Source organism: Pavona decussata, unplaced genomic scaffold (assembly GCF_977016875.1).
Source record: "Pavona decussata unplaced genomic scaffold, jaPavDecu1.1 SCAFFOLD_102, whole genome shotgun sequence".
In the NCBI taxonomy this organism is placed as follows: domain Eukaryota; kingdom Metazoa; phylum Cnidaria; class Anthozoa; order Scleractinia; family Agariciidae; genus Pavona; species Pavona decussata.
This window is the reverse complement of record NW_028145517.1, coordinates 7,785,127-7,804,182: the sequence shown is the minus strand read 5'-3', so window position 1 is coordinate 7,804,182 and position 19,056 is coordinate 7,785,127. Positions and strand designations below refer to the sequence as shown.

At 38.2% G+C, this 19,056-nt stretch overlaps 2 protein-coding genes across 3 annotated transcripts; one reads left to right on the top strand and one right to left on the bottom strand.

Annotated features, from left to right (window-relative positions):
- Positions 1 to 666: 666 nt before the first annotated feature.
- LOC146472052 (protein lin-37 homolog) lies at positions 667 to 9,940 on the bottom strand. 2 transcript variants are annotated; one of them, XM_085120608.1, is made up of 12 exons: positions 9,804 to 9,940; positions 8,836 to 8,902; positions 8,671 to 8,703; positions 8,485 to 8,529; positions 5,892 to 5,902; positions 5,578 to 5,622; positions 5,078 to 5,105; positions 3,905 to 4,100; positions 3,434 to 3,465; positions 3,018 to 3,102; positions 2,376 to 2,449; positions 667 to 1,395 (listed from the first exon to the last, which is right to left on the bottom strand). In XM_085120608.1, the coding sequence occupies exons 1-12, from the start codon at positions 9,829 to 9,831 to the stop codon at positions 1,314 to 1,316; spliced, it is 726 nt and encodes a 241-aa protein (XP_084976734.1). In that variant the 5' UTR covers positions 9,832 to 9,940; the 3' UTR covers positions 667 to 1,313. The 2 variants fall into 2 exon arrangements, with proteins under 2 accessions (XP_084976734.1, XP_084976733.1); XM_085120607.1 differs by lacking the exons at positions 5,078 to 5,105; positions 5,578 to 5,622; positions 5,892 to 5,902; ... (2 more) ...; positions 8,836 to 8,902; positions 9,804 to 9,940 and adding an exon at positions 4,878 to 5,032.
- A 259-nt stretch (positions 9,941 to 10,199) lies between these two features.
- On the top strand, positions 10,200 to 17,555 carry LOC146472051 (uncharacterized). Its single transcript, XM_085120601.1, has 11 exons — positions 10,200 to 10,326; positions 10,426 to 10,527; positions 11,287 to 11,380; positions 11,461 to 11,528; positions 11,921 to 12,039; positions 12,160 to 12,235; positions 12,705 to 12,810; positions 13,740 to 14,102; positions 15,659 to 15,800; positions 16,258 to 16,412; positions 16,552 to 17,555. Exons 1-11 carry the CDS (start codon positions 10,285 to 10,287, stop codon positions 16,593 to 16,595), a joined length of 1,311 nt encoding a protein of 436 aa, XP_084976727.1. The 5' UTR covers positions 10,200 to 10,284; the 3' UTR covers positions 16,596 to 17,555.
- The last annotated feature ends 1,501 nt before the right edge of the window (positions 17,556 to 19,056 follow it).

The window sequence follows — 19,056 nt, the reverse complement described above, 5'->3', positions numbered from 1 at the left end:
CAACTTTATTTCATGTTATTTAGTTAGACGTCTTGCGTGATGGCACCCCCTTTGCATTACTAGAAATTTTTGAATAAAGGTTGAATTGAATAAAGAGGTCAGGAAACATGCAAGCTTGACACTGAGCTGAAACGATGTTGATATGTATATCTATATATACAAATACCAACCTCCGTTTATTATTCTTACCAGTTTCAGCCCTTTATGGCCGCTGAAAGTTCATAGCACTTTTTTTGGATTTTTAACTTCGAGCGTTATACATCTCCTCACGTTCAGTCCCTTTTTGAGACCGGCTACAGGCATCCAGAGTAGAACCGAGCCATGTGTAGGGAAATTGCTCAGCCTCCAAATTTAAAATGTTTGTTGCTCATTAAAAAAATACAGACGTTCTTTCACAATATTGAACAATTATCATCTTCTCTTCTCGTCATCGTCATCATCATCATCATCATCATCACAACCATTGTTATCATTATTACAAAAAAATTCCATTTTGCCGTACGTCTTTACTCAGGTAACGCACAGATGATGACAAAACGTGGTAAGAACAAAGGAGTATGCTAACAGCCGCAGAAATTTCTAAAGCGACACTTAAAGGCTAACAGAATTTTGATTACAAGGCGTGAATTCACTTTCACATCACAGAGATATTCTTCAGCCAAGAAGTCAATTCACAATTTTATTTCTAGCTTTATGTCCTAGGAGAAACTGGGATAACTCTAATATTTAAGCACGGTATCAAACCACCAATAATTCAAACGCCAAAATATATGACCAGGGGGTTTTCATTGAGATTTCGAACAGGCGCGTGAGAGGTTAGTTCACCTTGCCCTGGTTGGTCAACTCAAGTGGATAAAACGCCATACAGTGGATAAAAAAAATGTACTCCAACTAAAACAGTCTATGCGCTGGATAAAGTTATCCTCTCTTGAACAACTGGGGTCTGGCAGTGGGCAGGAAAATTAACTTGGACTTATTTTTTATTGAAAAAGTTGCTCATGATGTTGAAAGCATCTACATTGTACGTTGTAGGCAAAGTCGTGTTCATAATCAGTCAATTTGCCTGTTGCCTGGCCCTTAATGACGCACCTGTTGTCAAGTACTCCTACACGTTAATATGGGAGTTCCCCAATGGGTGCAGTAGCTTGATGTGGTGTTTCAGTGTGCGTGTACACTCATGGCACACCTTTTTATTTTTCGTGTGAAATATTCGGTACTACAGTTTGACTGACAGATCTAACAGATGCAAAGCACACAATGCATTACTATAGATAGCATTTCCAATCAATGCATTCAATCTATTTTACATAAAATCATTGATGTTCAAACAGTTCGCGGATCATTTTTATACTTGGAGCATAGCGGGCTTGTCTCTGAATAGATCTTTCTCTCCAGCTGAAACAGATCAAGAACAAATTTTAACTTGTTTATAAAAATAATTATTATTACAGTCAGTCTACGTCACACATGACAAGTATTTCCAAGAATGAAAGTAATGTTTAAAACACGAGCAGCAGTGTTTTATCGGGATTTAAAACCACGAGGCGCAGCCGACTGGTTTTAGACCCGATAAAACACGTGCTGCAAGTTTTTTTAAATGGCTTCAAAAACGTTCCTGGAAAAGCGTGTGTCAAGAGAGTTCATAACAATGATGTTTTTGTGAACGTTGGAAATTAGCATACGAGAAAAACATTAAACACCGCATACTAATAAGGAGGAGGTTTTATCGGGTTTTAAAACCACTGCACGTGATGTTTTATCGACCATTTGATAGGTCAATGGGCTTATAAATTATTAATGAGTTTTTTAATGAACATTTAAATTCCTCTTTGCAATGTCTGGCATTTAAACGGAATCTTGAACATTTCTGTGGAAATCTTTCCGAAAAAGACGCATTAACTGAACAGAAAATTCAAAATACTTGGGAAACAATTGTTATTTTTGTAATACTCAATGTTGTAATGTAAAGAAAAATTCATAGCTTTATACCATCAATAAACTAGGGGAATTTCCCCAGGAACTCTGAAATCTCGCTGATGATGTTCAAAACTGACTTGTAAATTTCAAAATGCCGTAATTGTCAGCCCAGTTTCCCCTATTCTTTTTTGCTTTGGAGACCAAAGGATAAAACAGGAAGGCCACGGCCAAAGGATATTACAAATTATTTGAGGATAATCCAAATTGCAGCAAAATTTAGAATTAACTGGAAATAGAAATATCTTCTATGTATAGTATGCCATACAGACAAAATAATACAACTGGTTGTCGCTGAATGCTCACAGATAAGTTTAGAATAAGGAGCAAAAGCAGGCAAACTCACTCTGCTTTGTTCACAGTTCAAAACAGTCTATCAGTCTTTCCAGCTTATCCCTCACCTTGTTTTAACTTTCTTCCACCTGTCGATGTGATTTCTTTTAAGGTCGTTCAATGGTGGAGCTGAATCAAGATCCTTTTTAAACAAAGCAAGACAACATAAATGAAAATTTTAGTGAAACATGTTACTTTTTTTATTTATTTAGTTTATTTGCCACACACAATTTTACAATAATTAATGAATTACAATGATTACAATGATTACAAATGGTTGCTTCAAAACAAACATGCTTGCAGAAGATTGCTCAATGTTTTAAGGTTTCATTATGGGTTTTAAACATGCGTGTATAACATACACCCTCATTACAGTACTGGTCAAAATGTAAGTTGACAGTCACTTGAAACTTACATAATGTAACTTGATCTTTGATTCTCAAAAACCTCAAGTATTGAGTCAAGAGCTCTGAGTTTTGAGTTGAGTGTACAGTAGTACTAACATAACCCTACAGCAAGACTGCTGCCTAAAACAAATTTCAAGGAGCCCACAAGGCCAAAAGCTGAGAAGTCAAGAGCCCAACATGTGAAGTGTTAGGTGCTGCTGCAGAATATTTCGGCACCCAGAGCATTTTCTTGGGCGCCCCAGGCTACCGGACTCTTGTTATGCAACAGCCTTGCCTATAGTAACTTCAAGTACAAGTGCTTACGTAATGGATGTCAAGAGAGAGTGGCTCTTTAGGACAACTGACATTCATCTCAGAATCTTCAATTGGTTTGACTGGATCCGGAAAACTGCATTAAAAGAAATAAAATTATGGTACCTTTCAATAGGATGTCACACCTTGGACCAAGGGGACCTCTGCTTGTAGTTTAGCATGTAGTTTATAGATTTGATATATTTATTTAGGTTACACTAATATGTCTTTAAAAGGCTATAAATATTGTAGGAACACAGAAGACAACATTTTAAGTACTTTGGTTATAATGTTCTCATTGGGTGTCACTGAAAAATATGAGTGACTGTGAAGTGATACATGCCCATAGTAGAAATTTGACGGCATGCTATGATGGTTAAATGCACTATTAAACAATAACGTAGTACTGTTACATCTACCCACATTACCTGTAGACATATTTTGGATCACTGTCACCATCCTGAAGAACAAAATCATGTTTCAGAAATTAGAGATATTTCGAATTATGTTTACGGAAAACGACAGCAATGACCATTGCGACCATGTTTATCCTACATCTCAAACCGCCGCTCACTGTCGTCACATTCTCAGTAAAATTGAGTTGTTATGCATTAGGATCAAATTTCACGTTTACCATTAGCCGTAACCATGATTCTCAATCGGCAGCCAGACAAAGTTGTGCTCACAAACAAATTCAATTTGCCTGGTAGCTGGCCCTTAATGAAACCCCTGCAAAGTCTGTACACATGTAGCCAGATGCTTCACTGTAAGTGGCAAACATAAAAGCCCAGTGATACCAAATGCCAGCCATGTTGTTTTCATTGATAAGTAATTTACATGGCTCATGTAACTGTTGGCACTGGATCAGTGGCAGGTATTTAAGTAACGTTTCAACCTACATTTTGAGTTGTTGCTGACATAGTGCCGTCTTGACTGCTAGATGGAGAGTCACCATCTTGGCTGCTCTCTTGTGAATCACATGACTTTGTTCCATAAGGTTTGTTCTGCATCCATGCTCGTGCAAGGGCATACAGGGGCGTGTCTTCATTAAACTGGGCAAAATCCACGCTACGGTCAAACAGCTTCATCACAAAGCTATAAAAAGAAAGCGGCATAAATTAATGCATTCCACTGACTGCAGGGTTCTCTGAATTTATTTTTTTTCGTCAGCAGAAACAAGTTATTAGGTACAAGGCCAAAGGGTGCTCTTTTGTCTGCAACAGCAAGTTTAGTGTACAGTTGTGATGCTTACTAGTAAGACTCAATAAGGCTATGAATTCAATTATAGAGCTTAAAGCAAAACTGACTCTTTTTCCATAATTTCAGATTGCTTTTTGTTGTTTTAGCTCAGATTCACAGTAGTTTTTGCATGCGGCCTTGAATTCCTTCAGGAAATGTTGCTCCAATGTTTCATTCCCTGTGTTGCCGTTTGTTTACAATAAAAACTATGATTATGGTTAAGATTTCCATTTTTATCACAAAACAAAGTGCAAAGAAGTGGATAAAACATTGGAGCAATGTTTCCTGAAGGAATTCAAGGCCACATGCAAAAACTCGGGTGAATCCGAGCAAAAACAACAGAGAGCAATCTGCGACAAAGGTCGGTTATGCACTAGCAACTGAGCCCTTCAATTGATACAAAATTAATGTGATTGTACTCTGACTAACAGTTACAATGTACATTCATCTCTCTCAAAATACACTGTACTTTAAAAACCGTTAGTGGTAGGCAACAAAGGGACAGAGTTTACCACTCTTGGCTGCTAGGGGTGTTGGAGGTAGCAAACATCCACACTTTTTGAGGGCCAAAATAACAAAAATTTGACAAAAAGTACAATATTTATTGGTGTACATGTACATTGTAAGACCTACCTTGCTAAAAAGATGGAATGTCCAGAGACAAACAACAGGATCAAAAGCCAGGAAGGAAAATGAAGAAAAGGAAAATCAATCACAAATAGTAAAATTGAAGAGTCTGTATAATTAATTTTCATAAAATACAAAATTACAAAGACATTTTTTTACAAAAAAAAAAAACCTGATGAAAAGGTAATAATGCAATAACTGTGTACATACGGTTCTGAGTACTGCTGTCTCCATCTGTATGAAATAAAACGATAAAGGTTCTTTTCAGTTAACATTGGACATCCTCAAAACCTAACTCAGGAAACTCAGGAAAGAACTTACAACAATAATATTCTGACAAACCATGTTGTCGTTTTAATCTGATTGAAGCAGTTATAGGACAATTCTTAACCAGACAATAATACTTATGTACGTAAGTTATCTTATGGATTACCAGGACGTTATCACACGTTATAACCTTATATTTTAATTACTGCCTGCCAGTGGAATCACTTAATTTATATTTTTTTCCACTTAGTGTTGTGAGTGGATCGCTTGCTGTTCAAGTCAACAATCCAAGTTTCAATTTGATATGTTAAGGCAACTTTTGAGATGCACAAGGCATGCCATGAGATCATGTACAACTCCGTTTTCTAGAAGCATTGTTAAAATTGCTGAGGACAGGGCCAACTATCAGTTTAAGGAAATACAGTGAAAAAGTGCTTACCATCATATCCTACATCTTTCTTGCGTCTTTTTCTTGGAGTTTTTCCTGAGAGATATGATAAAAAAGGAACAAAATTAAAATAGAAATAATAAGAAGAGGAAAACATTACAGAAAGGCCAACATGTGGACCTATGGACCAATGGTGATTTCAGTAAGCTGACTATATTAACTAAACAAAATAAGGACATATTACTTCCACAAAGTTTGTTGTTTGTTTCTTGAGTAATGTTAAGAGGGAAAGAGAGATATTAAATTATCCACTTTAGAATCAATTTTTATAGATCTACATGATATGATTATGATAACAAACATACCTGAGGCACTTCTTGAGAATGAAAACAAGAATGGCAGACATGAAATAAAGAAAGAAATTAATCTCAAGCAGCAGAAACAGAAAGTTTAATTTTAAGAAAAATACAAGTTACACAAACTTGATGAGAACAAGCAAGGAGCATGGAACATTAAATACAGGCATCCCTTGTACAGTTCAAGAGGGGTCACTGTATGTTTAACATCCAATAAGCCAAGGTGTCTAGTTATGAAGAAGTTGTTCCACACTAAAAAAATTGTTAAAAACAAATTATTTGTATGCCAAGTCAGGTCATACATAGAACAGACGTTCACTAACTTCTAAGGAGGTATCTTTGGAGGGGGTTTGCAGGGTTGTCGCTAAGCGCCGGCTGCCGGCGAAATTCGCCGGCTGGGAATGAGGTCATCGCCGGCTGAATTTTGGGTGGCGAACACTCGGTTAAAAGGGCAATGAACAGTTCTTTAATTACGCACTAGCAATTGTTCGATTTAGAATCATATAATATTATTCTAAGTGAAAAGGTTGAATAAACTCCTGACTACCTTGAGTATCGATGCCAAAAAGTAATTGAAATAAAGTCTTGTTTTGAGAACTTGTTTACCGTGCCCTCTTTCCGTTTTCTGCGTCTGCCATCTTGTCAACACGAAGCTTGGTAGCCCTTCCGCGAAAGATTGGTGCCGCAGTTTGAAAAGTGTGGTGGAGACGTTTCACCCTAAATTTATTCAAACTTTTCTCCCTCGTATCGACGTTTACATATTTCCTTCGTATGTTTTTCGTTGTTTGGCGTTCCTTGAACTCTCTACCGGGTCTGTTCACTGTGCCCCTGGCGAGAATGACAGACCTTCTGAGCAGACGGAGCTTTGTTTTGCTTTCGTCAGTCTATGCTGTTTTCTTAATTCTCTTTTTGGTGAGCTCACTAAATACGTGCGTAAGATTTTCAATATTTACTTAACATTAAAGAAATGAGAACGAAAGCTACATCGCTTCCCACTCGTTCCGAAAAGATACGCGCTTTTAAGTTTGCACTAGAATATCAGAAAAAACGATTCTTATAAAAGCTTAGAACTGCAAACAAAAGAGATGTCCACTCGGTCGTTCAGTTATTCATCTAGTTCCGTGGTGTTCGTTCACTCTGTTTCTCGTTCGTTCGTTTTTGCTGGCAAGCGCTCGGTGGACCGTTTGATCGTTAACTCGGCATTCAGCTATCCGTTCGCTCGCCCGGGTGTTCGTTCTCTCAGGCTTCCGTTTGTTCGTTCGTTTGCGTTTTCGGTTTGTTCAATTGTTCCTCCGTTTGCCCAGTTCTTCTTCCTATTCATGGGCATAAACATGTTATAAACAATAAAATTTAACCTATTAAAAGCTGTATTAAGACATTACGAAGAAGTTCCTTCATGTTTTAATACCTATGGCTATCTTGCTACAGAGAAAGACTTCTTCTTTCTCCGATCTGACACAAATATCCAAGGACAATGATGCCTGAAGACAGGCAAGAAGATGGAAGCACAGAGACAAATGAGGGCGTGGCTCAAAAAGAAGAACCTGGGGTAGACGAAGAAGAAAAAGAAGAAGTGGAGGAAAGTGAGGAAGTGGAGGTCAAAGTTGAAGATCATGTGGAGGAGGAACAAAGGGCTTTGAGGCTGTTCCACTTGGAAGAACAAGCAAATAAAGATAACAGTTGTGATAGTGATTCCGACTATGACAGTGATGTCTTCTCAGAATCAGATGATGATCTATAAATCAGCAACATATTTTCCCATATTCAACAACCTGTGTAAATGTATTTTTATTTGCATTCATATCAGAAATAAAATAATATGATATATAATCCCAATATTAGGGTATGGTATTAACAAAAGCCTATGCATGTATAATTTTTTCTCGTTAATGGTTGTTTCTTTTTGCATAAAAGAGCCCCAAGATTTCACCAGAGTGCACCAAATTGAATTAGAATTGTCAAAATTTCCTGGGGGAGGCCCCCTGTACCCCCCTCTCACACCTACCCCCTCGTCGGCTCCGCCGACGGCAGAAGGCACTTCGCGCCTTCTTTAGCCGGCTCAATTTCTGAGCTAACCGGCAGACAAATTTCTTAGCTACAACCCTGGGTTTGACTGTAACGTCTGTTGATATCAAAAATTTGCAAATGAATGCAAATTTATAGAAATTTATAGAAGTTATGCACAAGTAATGTACTGTGAAAATACATGCAAATTTTGTGTTGTAATTTTCATTCCCACTTGTTTGGTCTCCCTAGAGCAATACTCTGACCCTAATACAATCCTGTTAGACTGTTTACAGTCCCCCATTCCCCCACATGATTGCCGAGATTGTATACTACAACTGTACTGCCGCCATCTTGGTTTGTAATGAAGAGTGCAACCTGGGGGGAGTGCCAAAACTACTAAGGGAACCAGGAATAAGGTGAAAAGGCCCCTTCTTGGGTTGTGCTCTTTTTTTCAATACAAACCAAGATCGCAGCAATTGGATCAAAGCATAAAATCTCCACAATCACATGGCAAAATAAGGGAATGTGGACAGTCTACATTCCTATATACAGTGTGTATAATTGAATGATAAAAAATGCTGGAGCTTTGACATACCTTTTAGTTGGTGTTGATGGAGGTGGCATTTGAAATGATGTAGAACTGCAAATAAAGTAGGAATAACCTCACAATTTCTCCTTTTAGGAGGTGTTTTTAATTGATAGTTTGTTGCTGCTTTCAGAAGAAAATATAAATTTTATGAGACTCACGTCCACTTTAAAAATAAGAATATTTTCTGCTTACCTTCCTGCTGTAGAACTGGCTTCATCCTCACTACTGAAAATGAGAAACAGAACAGAATTGTAAAATGTTACTCTGGCCTAGGAAAGCAACTTTTCTGTTCTATTCTTCACCTCTAAATATGATTATATTGACTTCACATGAAATGCAGACAAAAGTTACACATACCTCTCCTCAGTTTTCTTGACAAGATCTTTTAGTAATACATCCAGACGTACTCTCGCATTTTTGACACCTAAAAAGAGAAAAATGGGACTAGTGCTTGATATGCTTTTCATAAAAAGTTGGTTTAAAAGAGTCATAAAACTGAGACAGGGCGACTCAGATCCAAGCCTTTGTTGAAAATTTGACTGTTGTTATTTAATAGAAAGGTCTGTCTTGATGATATGGCTAGTAAAAGGGATGGGGGAAAGTTTCCTTCCCACATTTTAAAGACCTCTTCTTTCATAGAAGAATTTTTGCTGTTGTCTTTGACCTTTTGTTGGGGGTGAGCTAACTTTTTTTTAAATTTGGGAGTGATGAAACCATACATTTCAAGCAATGTAATCTTGATTTGAGATTACGTGGCATGGTGCGAGTTGGTAATGGGGTGACGTAACTGGTTACCCCTCAGGTCATGTTTGTCCAAAGGGCAGATAACTCTATCCAGCAGATACATGTAAGTCGCTATCCTGTGGATAAAATGTGTTGGTTGGAGTACATTTTATTTACTGGAAAGTGACTTATCTGCTGGATAGAGTTATCTGCTCTTTGAACAACCTGGGCCAGGTTAAGCTATCTCAGTGTACATGTTTCTAAGTTTTGAAATACATGTATCAATAAATGTGTTTGTTGTTATAAGCAAAAAACTTACATAAATTAATTAATGAAATATTTGAAAATACATTAACAAAAAAATTATCAAAGTTATCTCACTAAAGCTGGTTTACAAAATTAAGAAGAGAAAACGTGGTTCCTGGACTTATCCTTTATATTAGCCAACCAAAGTCAAATGTTTTCTTTTCTTTTTGTTAAAAATTTGGCTTCGTTATGAGATGGAATTTGGTCTACAGTGGCAACCACGTATTTCTTTTCCCCTTAAAAGTAAGTGCTTTTTTACCCTTGCATCTAAAGAAGAGCATTCAACAGCTTATTACCTGGAGAATGTTCTTCGCTTTTTGCCATGAAGATATAAAGCTTTTACAATCTTCAAAATCCGTTCTCTCCAAATGAGGCTCAAAATGCTGAAAACAATTGTAAACCTTCCAGATGGACCGAATCCCTGAAAATCTTCGTATTTAACTATTTAAGAGCTCAGAAGATTCAAAATAAATTTCATGCAGAAACGCTGCGTAGAAAATAGACGAAGAGCTGCTACTTCTTCGAATTGGACGCCATTTTTCCTACAAAAACCCCGGATGACAAGACTTCATTTCATTGGCTCAAGGATTGAATAGCTTTTGTGTCCCAGAAATTGTCCCAGAAGACTTTGCATTTGCTAAATTCTGATTGGTCAGGAGTCAATGTTGTCAAAATTTGAAAACAATTTCCTTCAAGTTTTCCTTCGTGGTACTCTTTTCTTGCAGGAAAAAAATTAAAATCTCAGCTTTATAATTTTCATGAAAGTGTGTATTCAAGATGAGTAACACTGACAGCGCATCTGTGGTTTCATTTGGAAAGGTAAGTTTCTCTGAAACACAACAGATCGAGTCGACATTTGCCGAGTTAAAGGCCGTGTTTTCTGATCATGTTTTCATCCTGGTTTTTCTGAATTCCTAGACAAATTTCACCCCCGAAGAGCATGAGGCTATCCAAAACGCCTTAAATCAGAAACTCGGCCCGGAATATATCAGCCAAAGGGCTGGAGCAGGTGGTCAAAAAGTAAGTTACAAATCAGGTTTCAAATGAGCTTACATTTTCAAATGATAAAGTAGCTAGATCTTTAGGTTCTATTTTGATCTACTCAGATCTGATTTAATCTGATCTGGGACCTAATATCAATTTTAGGGGGCTGTTTACATAGAGGGAGGAAGATCCTAGCACTAGGAATATCCTAGAGGGCGGATCATCCTGGCGCCATATTTTTTCTCTATTCAGTTTACATGCAAAAAGTTGTACTTGGCCCTAGCGCTAGGATCTTCCTAGAGATAGGAAGATCCTAGCACATCTAGCTAGGAAGATCCTAGCACCATGTAATTAAACTGCTTTCGCTCGGAAGATCTTAGTACCGGGGACAAAAAAAACAAACATGGCGGCAGCCTGGCCTTCAGCTGCTCAAGGCCGACAGTTATTCTTCTTTTCCTTCTCCACTTGGTAACTTCTTCGGCCGAAATTTCTGTATGTAAAGCAAACGAAAAGTTTTTCCGCCTTCTAGGATCTTCCTAGTGCTAGGATCTTCCTCCCTCCATGTAAACAGCCCTCAGAAATTCTCCTCACCAGTTTTCATGTATAGCTTGTAGTACTACTTGGGAGAAGTTGTATTAATGATCATTCTGGCCCTTTATTCTAACGATCGATCATCTGTGAAAATCATGATTCGGGTGATCATCTGTTTATATTGTACTGAGAAATTTGATGTTGATCACTATTGGAGTTCGCAGATTGTATTTTGAAACTCCTTACTTTTTTATTTATTTTCAGCTTGCTTATATTGAGGGTTGGAAGCTAATTAACCTTGCTAATGAAACATTTGGATTCAATGGTTGGTCCCATTCAGTAACCCATCAAAATATAGGTGAGAAGAATTTTGACACTGATCACAATTTGTGCTGTAATTTTGGTTTACTGGTTTACTCAATCCACCTTCCCTTGAAGATTTTGTTGATCAGGTTGGAAACAAGTATTATGTTGGAGTGAGTGCTTTTGTGAAAGTTCAGTTAAAGGTGAGATTTTGATAATTTCTTCCTTCTGTGGAATTTAATTAAAGTAATTAATAGTGAAGTCTAGCTTAGTCATTAATCATGCAAGTTAGGAGTGTCACTATACACAGTTCCATGTTTCCAAGACTGAAGGGTGCGCTCATGTTTTTGTTTTTGGATTTTACTAATAGCAGGCCTACGACTCATGGTCCACTTCTCAGCCTGCAACCTGTCGGTCCTTGACCCACCCTACAGCCTGCAGCCCACGGTCCACTTCTCATCCCTCGGGTTAGGGTTAGAAATGGGTTGCCAGGCTGTGGGCTTCAGTGTGGGTTGGAGGCCACTGGGCCATGCCTTGTGCTGTGGGCCGCTAGGCTGCAGACCTGCTTTTAGCAATACCAATTTTTCTTTTGCAGGATGGAGTTTTTCATGAGGATATTGGGTATGGTGTCTCAGAGGGAATGAAATCCAAAGCTTTATCCCTTGAAAAGGCAAGGAAAGAAGCAGTCACAGATGGACTGAAGAGAGCCCTCAAGTAAGTTTGCTTGTCATTTCATGCACTTGAAAAACTTGGAGACTGATATCAACCTAAATTAGTTACTCAAAATGGTTGCTCATTTTCTCAATTTTAAACTTCCAATTTTTTTTCTTGTAGGAGTTTTGGACAGTCACTTGGCAATTGTATCAGTGATAAAGATTACTTAAAGTTCATCACAAAGCAGCCAAAAACAGTGAGTTAAAGATGTTGGGTTAACTCCATGGTTTGCAAATAGACCCTTTGAAATTTAACAAGTAACTAAGGGTATGCAGCACTGACAACCTGCAAAACATGATTCGTAATAGTGGCAGTGATACTCACTACAATCAGTGTACTACAATACAACACCCAGCAGGGTGCAGTTGCTATTACCACAGCTAAGATCAGGGTTGTCAAAAGTAGCTGTCTGCCAGCAAAAATCACCACCTACTTTGATTTCTCAGCTGGCCACTCTGCCTTGCATTCCTTTGTAAATTAGTCAGTCAGTTTATACTTTCAAAAGACAGGTGTCTTTTGGATTTCTTTCAACCCTAGAAGATGGGATAGGGAATGTCCACCAAACCCAAGTAAAATACTGACTGTCCTTCTTGCTTTTATAAATCACAGAACTTGGAGAGTGTCTCTTAATTTGAAATTATATTTGAGCATTATTATTTTTCTAGGAAAATATTCAGTACAATGTAAATCTCATGAGAAGGCCAGGACAGAGGGTGATGGCAAAAATGCAGAATCTCCAACAATCTGAGATTGCAAAGGAGAATGTGCCATGTATGTACTTAATTTAGTAAAGGCTTTGAAATGAAAGGAAATTCAACCTTAAGGCTAATTTACACATGTCAATTTAGTGGCTCAATTAGTAGGTTCTGTCACATGAGCCAATAATATTTACAAGTGACCATTTACTCATCAAATTCTTTTTCTGTTGGTTTAGCATGGGATGAAAATTGGCTTGATTCAAAAAATCTGTAGCACTGCTGCCGATTTGTATAAATCAGGTTTATTTTCATCTGCTCATTTTATCAAATTGAGCCAAATTTTACAGTAATTGGTAGGTATACACTATCCTTTCATCCTATTTGAGGAGTGTGGAGGGGGATGGCGGCACAATACCCCATTATGTTTTCCCTTCATTACTTCAAATGCATTAAAATTCTGTCAATGAAACTTGGAGGATTCACAAGTCATGTGTATTAGTATGTCCCAAATTGTTTCCTTTGAGGTCTGTAGCATAGAAGAATGACCTCAGATAACACTAGAATTTACATAATTTATTTTACACAACTGCCTTCTTGGACTCTGCCATCATGGTTTCTTAATTCCTGTCAAACCTCAGAAAAGTGTCTAAATTGACTCGAAAATAATCAAAACCAATAAAGAAATGATAAACTTAAAATTCTTCATAAAAAGGTAAAATTTTCAGATTATGAAGAAAACGTTAAACATGGCAGTCAAAATCCTGTTTCCGTGGAAGCATCAAGTCACAGGAATGATGAAGTGTTGTACAAAATCGTTGTCAGATTAACGTTAGGAAAAATGACAAACTTTAGTGGTTTGGTAGTATTTGAAAAAAGTTATGAATGTGCAAAGTCAGTGTGGGTAATATACCCCAGGAAAACAACTGGACATTTTGATGTTGAAAGATGAATCTTTCACTTAATTACTCAGCCTGTATATTATTTTTACATGCTTTTTTTCAGATAACAATACCAGACACACTGGACAGAGCCATGTCCTTGCTACCTCCAAAGGCACTGAAAACAGTTCAGGTGATAGACCAGATACAACAAAAAACATTGCATTAAAAAATGACGATTTGAATCCAACTTCAAGAAAACCAAATGAATTTAGGACTCCAATGGAAATTCAGAATAAACAGCAGAGAGCATCACCCTGCCTTCCTCCAGTCAGAACACCACTAGCCGCATCTACCCCTGCTATGGTGCCACCCAGAAAAAGCTGTACCCCTTCTGTGACCACACCCACAGAGAATAGGACACATGGGCCCAGGGACTTTGGTGATATGACTGGACAACAAGACAACTACAGTGTCATTCCAGAAGGTGATATTTTGATTTTGATCTTAAAGAATTTGTTTTTCACTATCCTCACAAAAGGCTGAATCTTGGCTTTAGGCTTTGCCTCCATCTAACCCCAGTGGCCTGTGAGCATTGATAAGAAGTATACAGGCACTTAAGACTATTCCAAAAGGAGGAACCTTTTGTAAATTCCATAGAAAATATCAGTACATGCTTACATTGTATCACACGCGGAAGATAGAAAGGTTGGTGGTTCTTGGTTTTCGGGCGAGTTTACATAGCCAAGTCCTTGTAGTGACTACGGCGTAGTGGAGCTTTCGATGAGAGAAGCAACGACAGCAACTTTTCTTCTTGGACCGCACGGAAGATTGTTCTTCGTGCCATCAACAGCTCGTTTTCTCCGTGTTCTGTTGGAAAATTCTCCTTGGACTGCATTGGCTGAAACAATAACGCTCTTGGAAGATGCCTTCTCTTTTTCTTTTCTTTCTCTGGCTCTATGACGTGCTTTATAAAGCCGCCAATCTGGTTTGGGCAATCCACTTTGACCGCTTTGTTCTTCTACAGCGATACGAGGCCGCTTTTTCCTCCGCTGCCCTTTTCTCGCTTCTAGAATTTTATCTTTGTTTTTCAAGCAGAATCGTGAATTTTTTTCTTTTTTCTTTTGTTTCTTCCTTTCAAGCGCTTCACGTAGTCGCTCAGCTCCAGTTTTTCCCATCTCGACGGGCTAGATACAAAATATACACGCCAACATGAGGTATAATACTTTCGAACGAAAGCGGCGCACGCTTATATATCTGTTCGCTGAAATCTGGTGCATTAGTGCACCAGTGAACTGGGGTGCACTTGTGCACCACTTCCTAGTGCACCGGTGCACTCGGGTGCACCTAATGCACCGGTGCGCTTGATTCGTATGTGGTGCATCTTTCAACATGGCCGCGTTGGACAAGGAGTTCAGCCGTTAATATGCTCTATTTTTACAGCATAAAGAGAGGGCAGTGAACTGAATTTTGAAGAAAAGAAGCTTTGGTTATGTTCAACATGGAAAAACATTTTTTTCTTGTTTTGCAACTGAACTGTGTACTACGTGAAAGGTTTCGTACTTAAATATTGATTCCGCGTTCGCTATATATATATTGGACAACAGTAAAGCATCATTTACACGTTCACAACTTTACAGAAACTCTTGCTTATTGCTGTAAGAAGGTAGCAAAGAAAAGTTTGTCTCATATGCGAGTAGAAATGAGTGAACAACTGGATAAATCTGGGACCAAAAATGTTTAACGTTTAACGTGTTCAACGTTTAGAACTACATTGCTATTTAGGGTTCAACTGATTTTGCTGAGAGGTCAAATCAATTATAATTGTACCATTGTCGCAACTTAATTCAAATTATTGTGCGAGCTGTATTACTAAAGATGAAAATATATCTGCACTGAGACGAGTCTTAGATTGCAAACAAAAACTACTGAGTTTTTATAACTTATTCTTTTAAGTCCTGGCCCATTTTTCCTGTTCTCTAAAGATGAATCTGTAAACAGGCTGTTAATAACAGTTATTTAATCATTCATTTGTCTTAACAGATGACCCAGCGTTATGGAATCAGTCATTTGGATTTGAAGAGGCTCTCAAATCTTGCAGCGAGAAATTCCTGTTGAGACCGGAGCAACAAGAGCTGTTAGACCAGCCTCACTCTGTTAAACGATCTGATGCAAATTTCACCAGGTAAAGTGCTTAATTGTAATTACAGTCAATCAGCCGATTAACGTTAATTCACGAATAAAAGTTAACCGAGGTTTTCATGTCGCTCGTTAAAAATATTTTAAAGGCTAATTCTAAGCTAATGGTAAAGAAAAGTCTAAGACAAAACTGAGGGACAAAAATCTTTTGGGAGAATCCTCACGGATTACTAGATAAACTCGAATCAAAGTTAACGTTAATCCAGGATTAGCTGTCCTCCTGTTTTGGCTTAGACCTTTCTTTACCATTAGCTCAAAACCAGGTTTTATCCTTGTAAAAACATTTTGTGGGAGGGTGACGAAAACCTCGGTAAACTTTTAATCGAAGATTAGTGTTTATCGGCTTTCCAACAACTGGGCCCTGTTCTTCAAGGTTTAATCGTTAAATGGGATTGCATTTTCAGTCTTAATAATTTTGTTATTTTGATTCTTTGTTATCGCAGAAGTAACAACAGAAGCAGTCATCCAATGCTGGCTCCGGCTAATTTACACTCAAGTAACAACAACAGCGGAACGATAAACAAACAGTCCTCGAGCTCAAAACCTTTCCACCCGGCTTCAAATAAAATTGTCAGTTCTTCCCACAACATTCAACCAGGTAATGTTAGAAGAAAATTTCCATTCTTAGAGTTGTTGACTAGTCACAAAATTGAAAAAAATAACTAAATAAATTTGTGTGGAAAATGTTACTTCCTGGCACATTTTCACCCCTTTTTGCATTTTTTCTCTTTTCACAGACAACGTAAAACGACGCCGAGTGGAGCACAACGCTGCGAGATGACGATGATGATGATGACGATGATGATGATGATGATGATGATGATGATGATGATGATGATGATGGACTTACAGTGCTGCCGGCTTGCGAATTTTGATTCAAGTTTAATTACTAATCAATAAAGATTCTTAATTATGACTTGGACTTTTGTTTACCATTAGCTTGAAATTAGCTTTTAAAATCATTTTTGAAGCCGGAGTAAATTGAAGATCTCGTTTAATTTTAATCGAGGATTAGCGTTAATCGGCTTTCCGACAACCGAGCCCTGCTTTGTTTGGCCGCGCTCAGTTTGTCTCCAGAACACACTATCGTCAGCTCTCGCAATTTTAAATTTTATTGCGTCAGGAACTTAGAGTGTTGACTCTGTCAATTTACACGCAATCAACTTTCTGTGTACTGAAACACAAACGAGCCAACACTTCGCTGACACTCGGTGAAATCTTGACTGACGCTGTGTGTGTCTGGTTGGTTGTGAAGGAACATTATTTTGTGGAGTTTCCCAGTATACACAATACAAGCGAGGTGTCCAGTTTGTCCTATTTTGAGGGTCCCGTGTTAGAGAAGTCAGTCTAGTTTATAACCGGAGACCATTTTACATACCAACAACTGACGAAGATTTCATTTAGAAATGCGTTGGCTATTTAGCCAGCGCCGTAATCCGTTTATATTTGGCACTGCTTTCTTTGTGTGTAGTTTGGGGACATCCTTGGTGTTGTTCAATCGTTATCATCCACTCTCCGATGCAGTGAATGAGACAAACCAAACCCAAATGGAAGGTTGGTAGAGATGTGTGTTAAGTTCAAACAGCGCTAGGTTCGTTTTCAGCCTGATTCAGATGCCCGTAACTAAAGCCTTTTGTTTCAGATAATAGGATGTGTCACATGAAAAGCACGGTTTATTGAACCAGAGTATCCAAAAGAAGCGATAAGTTTTAAAGTTCCCTTTAAAACATTTCGGCCATACTGAATTAATATCAGATTCAGGCTCGTGATTGATTGATTCGGTGCGTGCCATGAGCGTGTCTGAACTGCTTTACTTTAATAGTTGACACCTCGACCCTGTCGCTACGCTGTAACAAAGCTGTCGGTCTTTCTTGGTCATATCGTATTCTGCGTACTGTTCCAGGCCGTATACCATAAGCGAGCAAGACACCTTTGATCGTGAGAAGCAACGGTTTTACTCTAATTGAAAAAAGGTACACTCGATGGGTATACACTCTTTGAGAAATTTTTATTAAGCAGACTCCTTTTAATGTCCCCAGGAATCCATAAGCAGATAACACGGAAGCAAGAACTTGTAAGTACAGAGAAAACTGATGAAACACTTTCGTTGCCAGTGAAACGAAATTGTGTAGCTTTCCGGCCAGCATTGATTAAATTAAAACGCGCTTCGTGGGCGAATATATCCGGGACGAATAATCCGTCTCAGATGGACTGAGTTGTGAAGAAAAGAGCCGAGAAAACTATAGCGTTTCGTGTGCTGTTTTGTCACTTAAAACCTTAATAACATGGGATAAACCGGCAAATGGCGTTTGTTCTCAGAGAAATAAATTTTTTCCTAGTAATTTCGGAAAGTCGACAACACCTCAGAAATTGCGGGGATAAGTGTTCTCTAAAATTTTCAGCTGATCAAACTGTGTTTGTGTAGCACGTATCCCTTTTAAAAGACCAGTAAACTACGCCACAAGCAGTCCGGAAAAGTCCCCCACACAGCCGTGTTGTAAATTATCCATCCCTGAAAAGTCCCGAGGGGTAATAAGATACTGATATTTGAAAACGATCTTGGAAATTAGAAAACGACATTTGTTGTAGTTTTCTTAAATATTCTCTTTGGGTGACCGTGTCTGTTGGCTTTACTATTTAGCACCAGTTTTGAATTTCATTAATTTTCACAGGATACGACACCTGTACAAACACGAGACAAAGATGTCTCCGAGGTTTTAAAAAGATTTTTTGTCCATTTGACTGCCAGAACTGACAGAAACCTTTTTTGTTAATTTCATTTTGCTACGCGATATTTGAACAGCAGTCAGGAGGCGGTATCTGGCAATGTTTCATCTGAATGGTGAACTTTTTTTATCTGCAAGCTTTAGGGACCGTTCATTTTTTATGAGCATGGGGGGGCTGGTGGGATTTAGGGGGGGGGCCACGAGAAAAAAAATGGCACTAAAGGGGGGGGCTACCAAAAAAAAATGAGTGAAAGAGGGGGGGGTCACCAGAAATAATTGGCTAGTAGGGGAAATTGAAAGTGGCTCAACACAGAAACAGATGAAGAAATTGAATATTATTTCAATTTTATTTAATGCGATTTTCCTAACCACTTTTAATTTGTTTTACATACTGAGGTCGAAATCTGCATTTTATATTAACAACAACTGAGGAAATGAAGCATATCTGTTGGAAAAGCAATAATGAATATAAACTGAGGTAGACACCTATGTTTGTACAAGTTCAAATTAATATAA

Coding starts and splice junctions, on each gene's coding strand:
- LOC146472051 (XM_085120601.1), top strand. CDS start 10,285: ATGAGTAACACTGACAGCGCATCTGTGGTTTCATTTGGAAAG. Junction 12,811..13,739: donor TGCAAAGGAGAATGTGCCAT/GTATGTACTTAA, acceptor GCTTTTTTTCAG/ATAACAATACCAGACACACT. Junction 14,103..15,658: donor CTACAGTGTCATTCCAGAAG/GTGATATTTTGA, acceptor TTGTCTTAACAG/ATGACCCAGCGTTATGGAAT.
- LOC146472052 (XM_085120608.1), bottom strand. CDS start 9,831: ATGGCAAAAAGCGAAGAACATTCTCCAG. Junction 5,106..5,577: donor GAAAGATGTAGGATATGATG/GTAAGCACTTTT, acceptor TATTTCATACAG/ATGGAGACAGCAGTACTCAG. Junction 1,396..2,375: donor TGGAAGAAAGTTAAAACAAG/GTGAGGGATAAG, acceptor GATCTGTTTCAG/CTGGAGAGAAAGATCTATTC.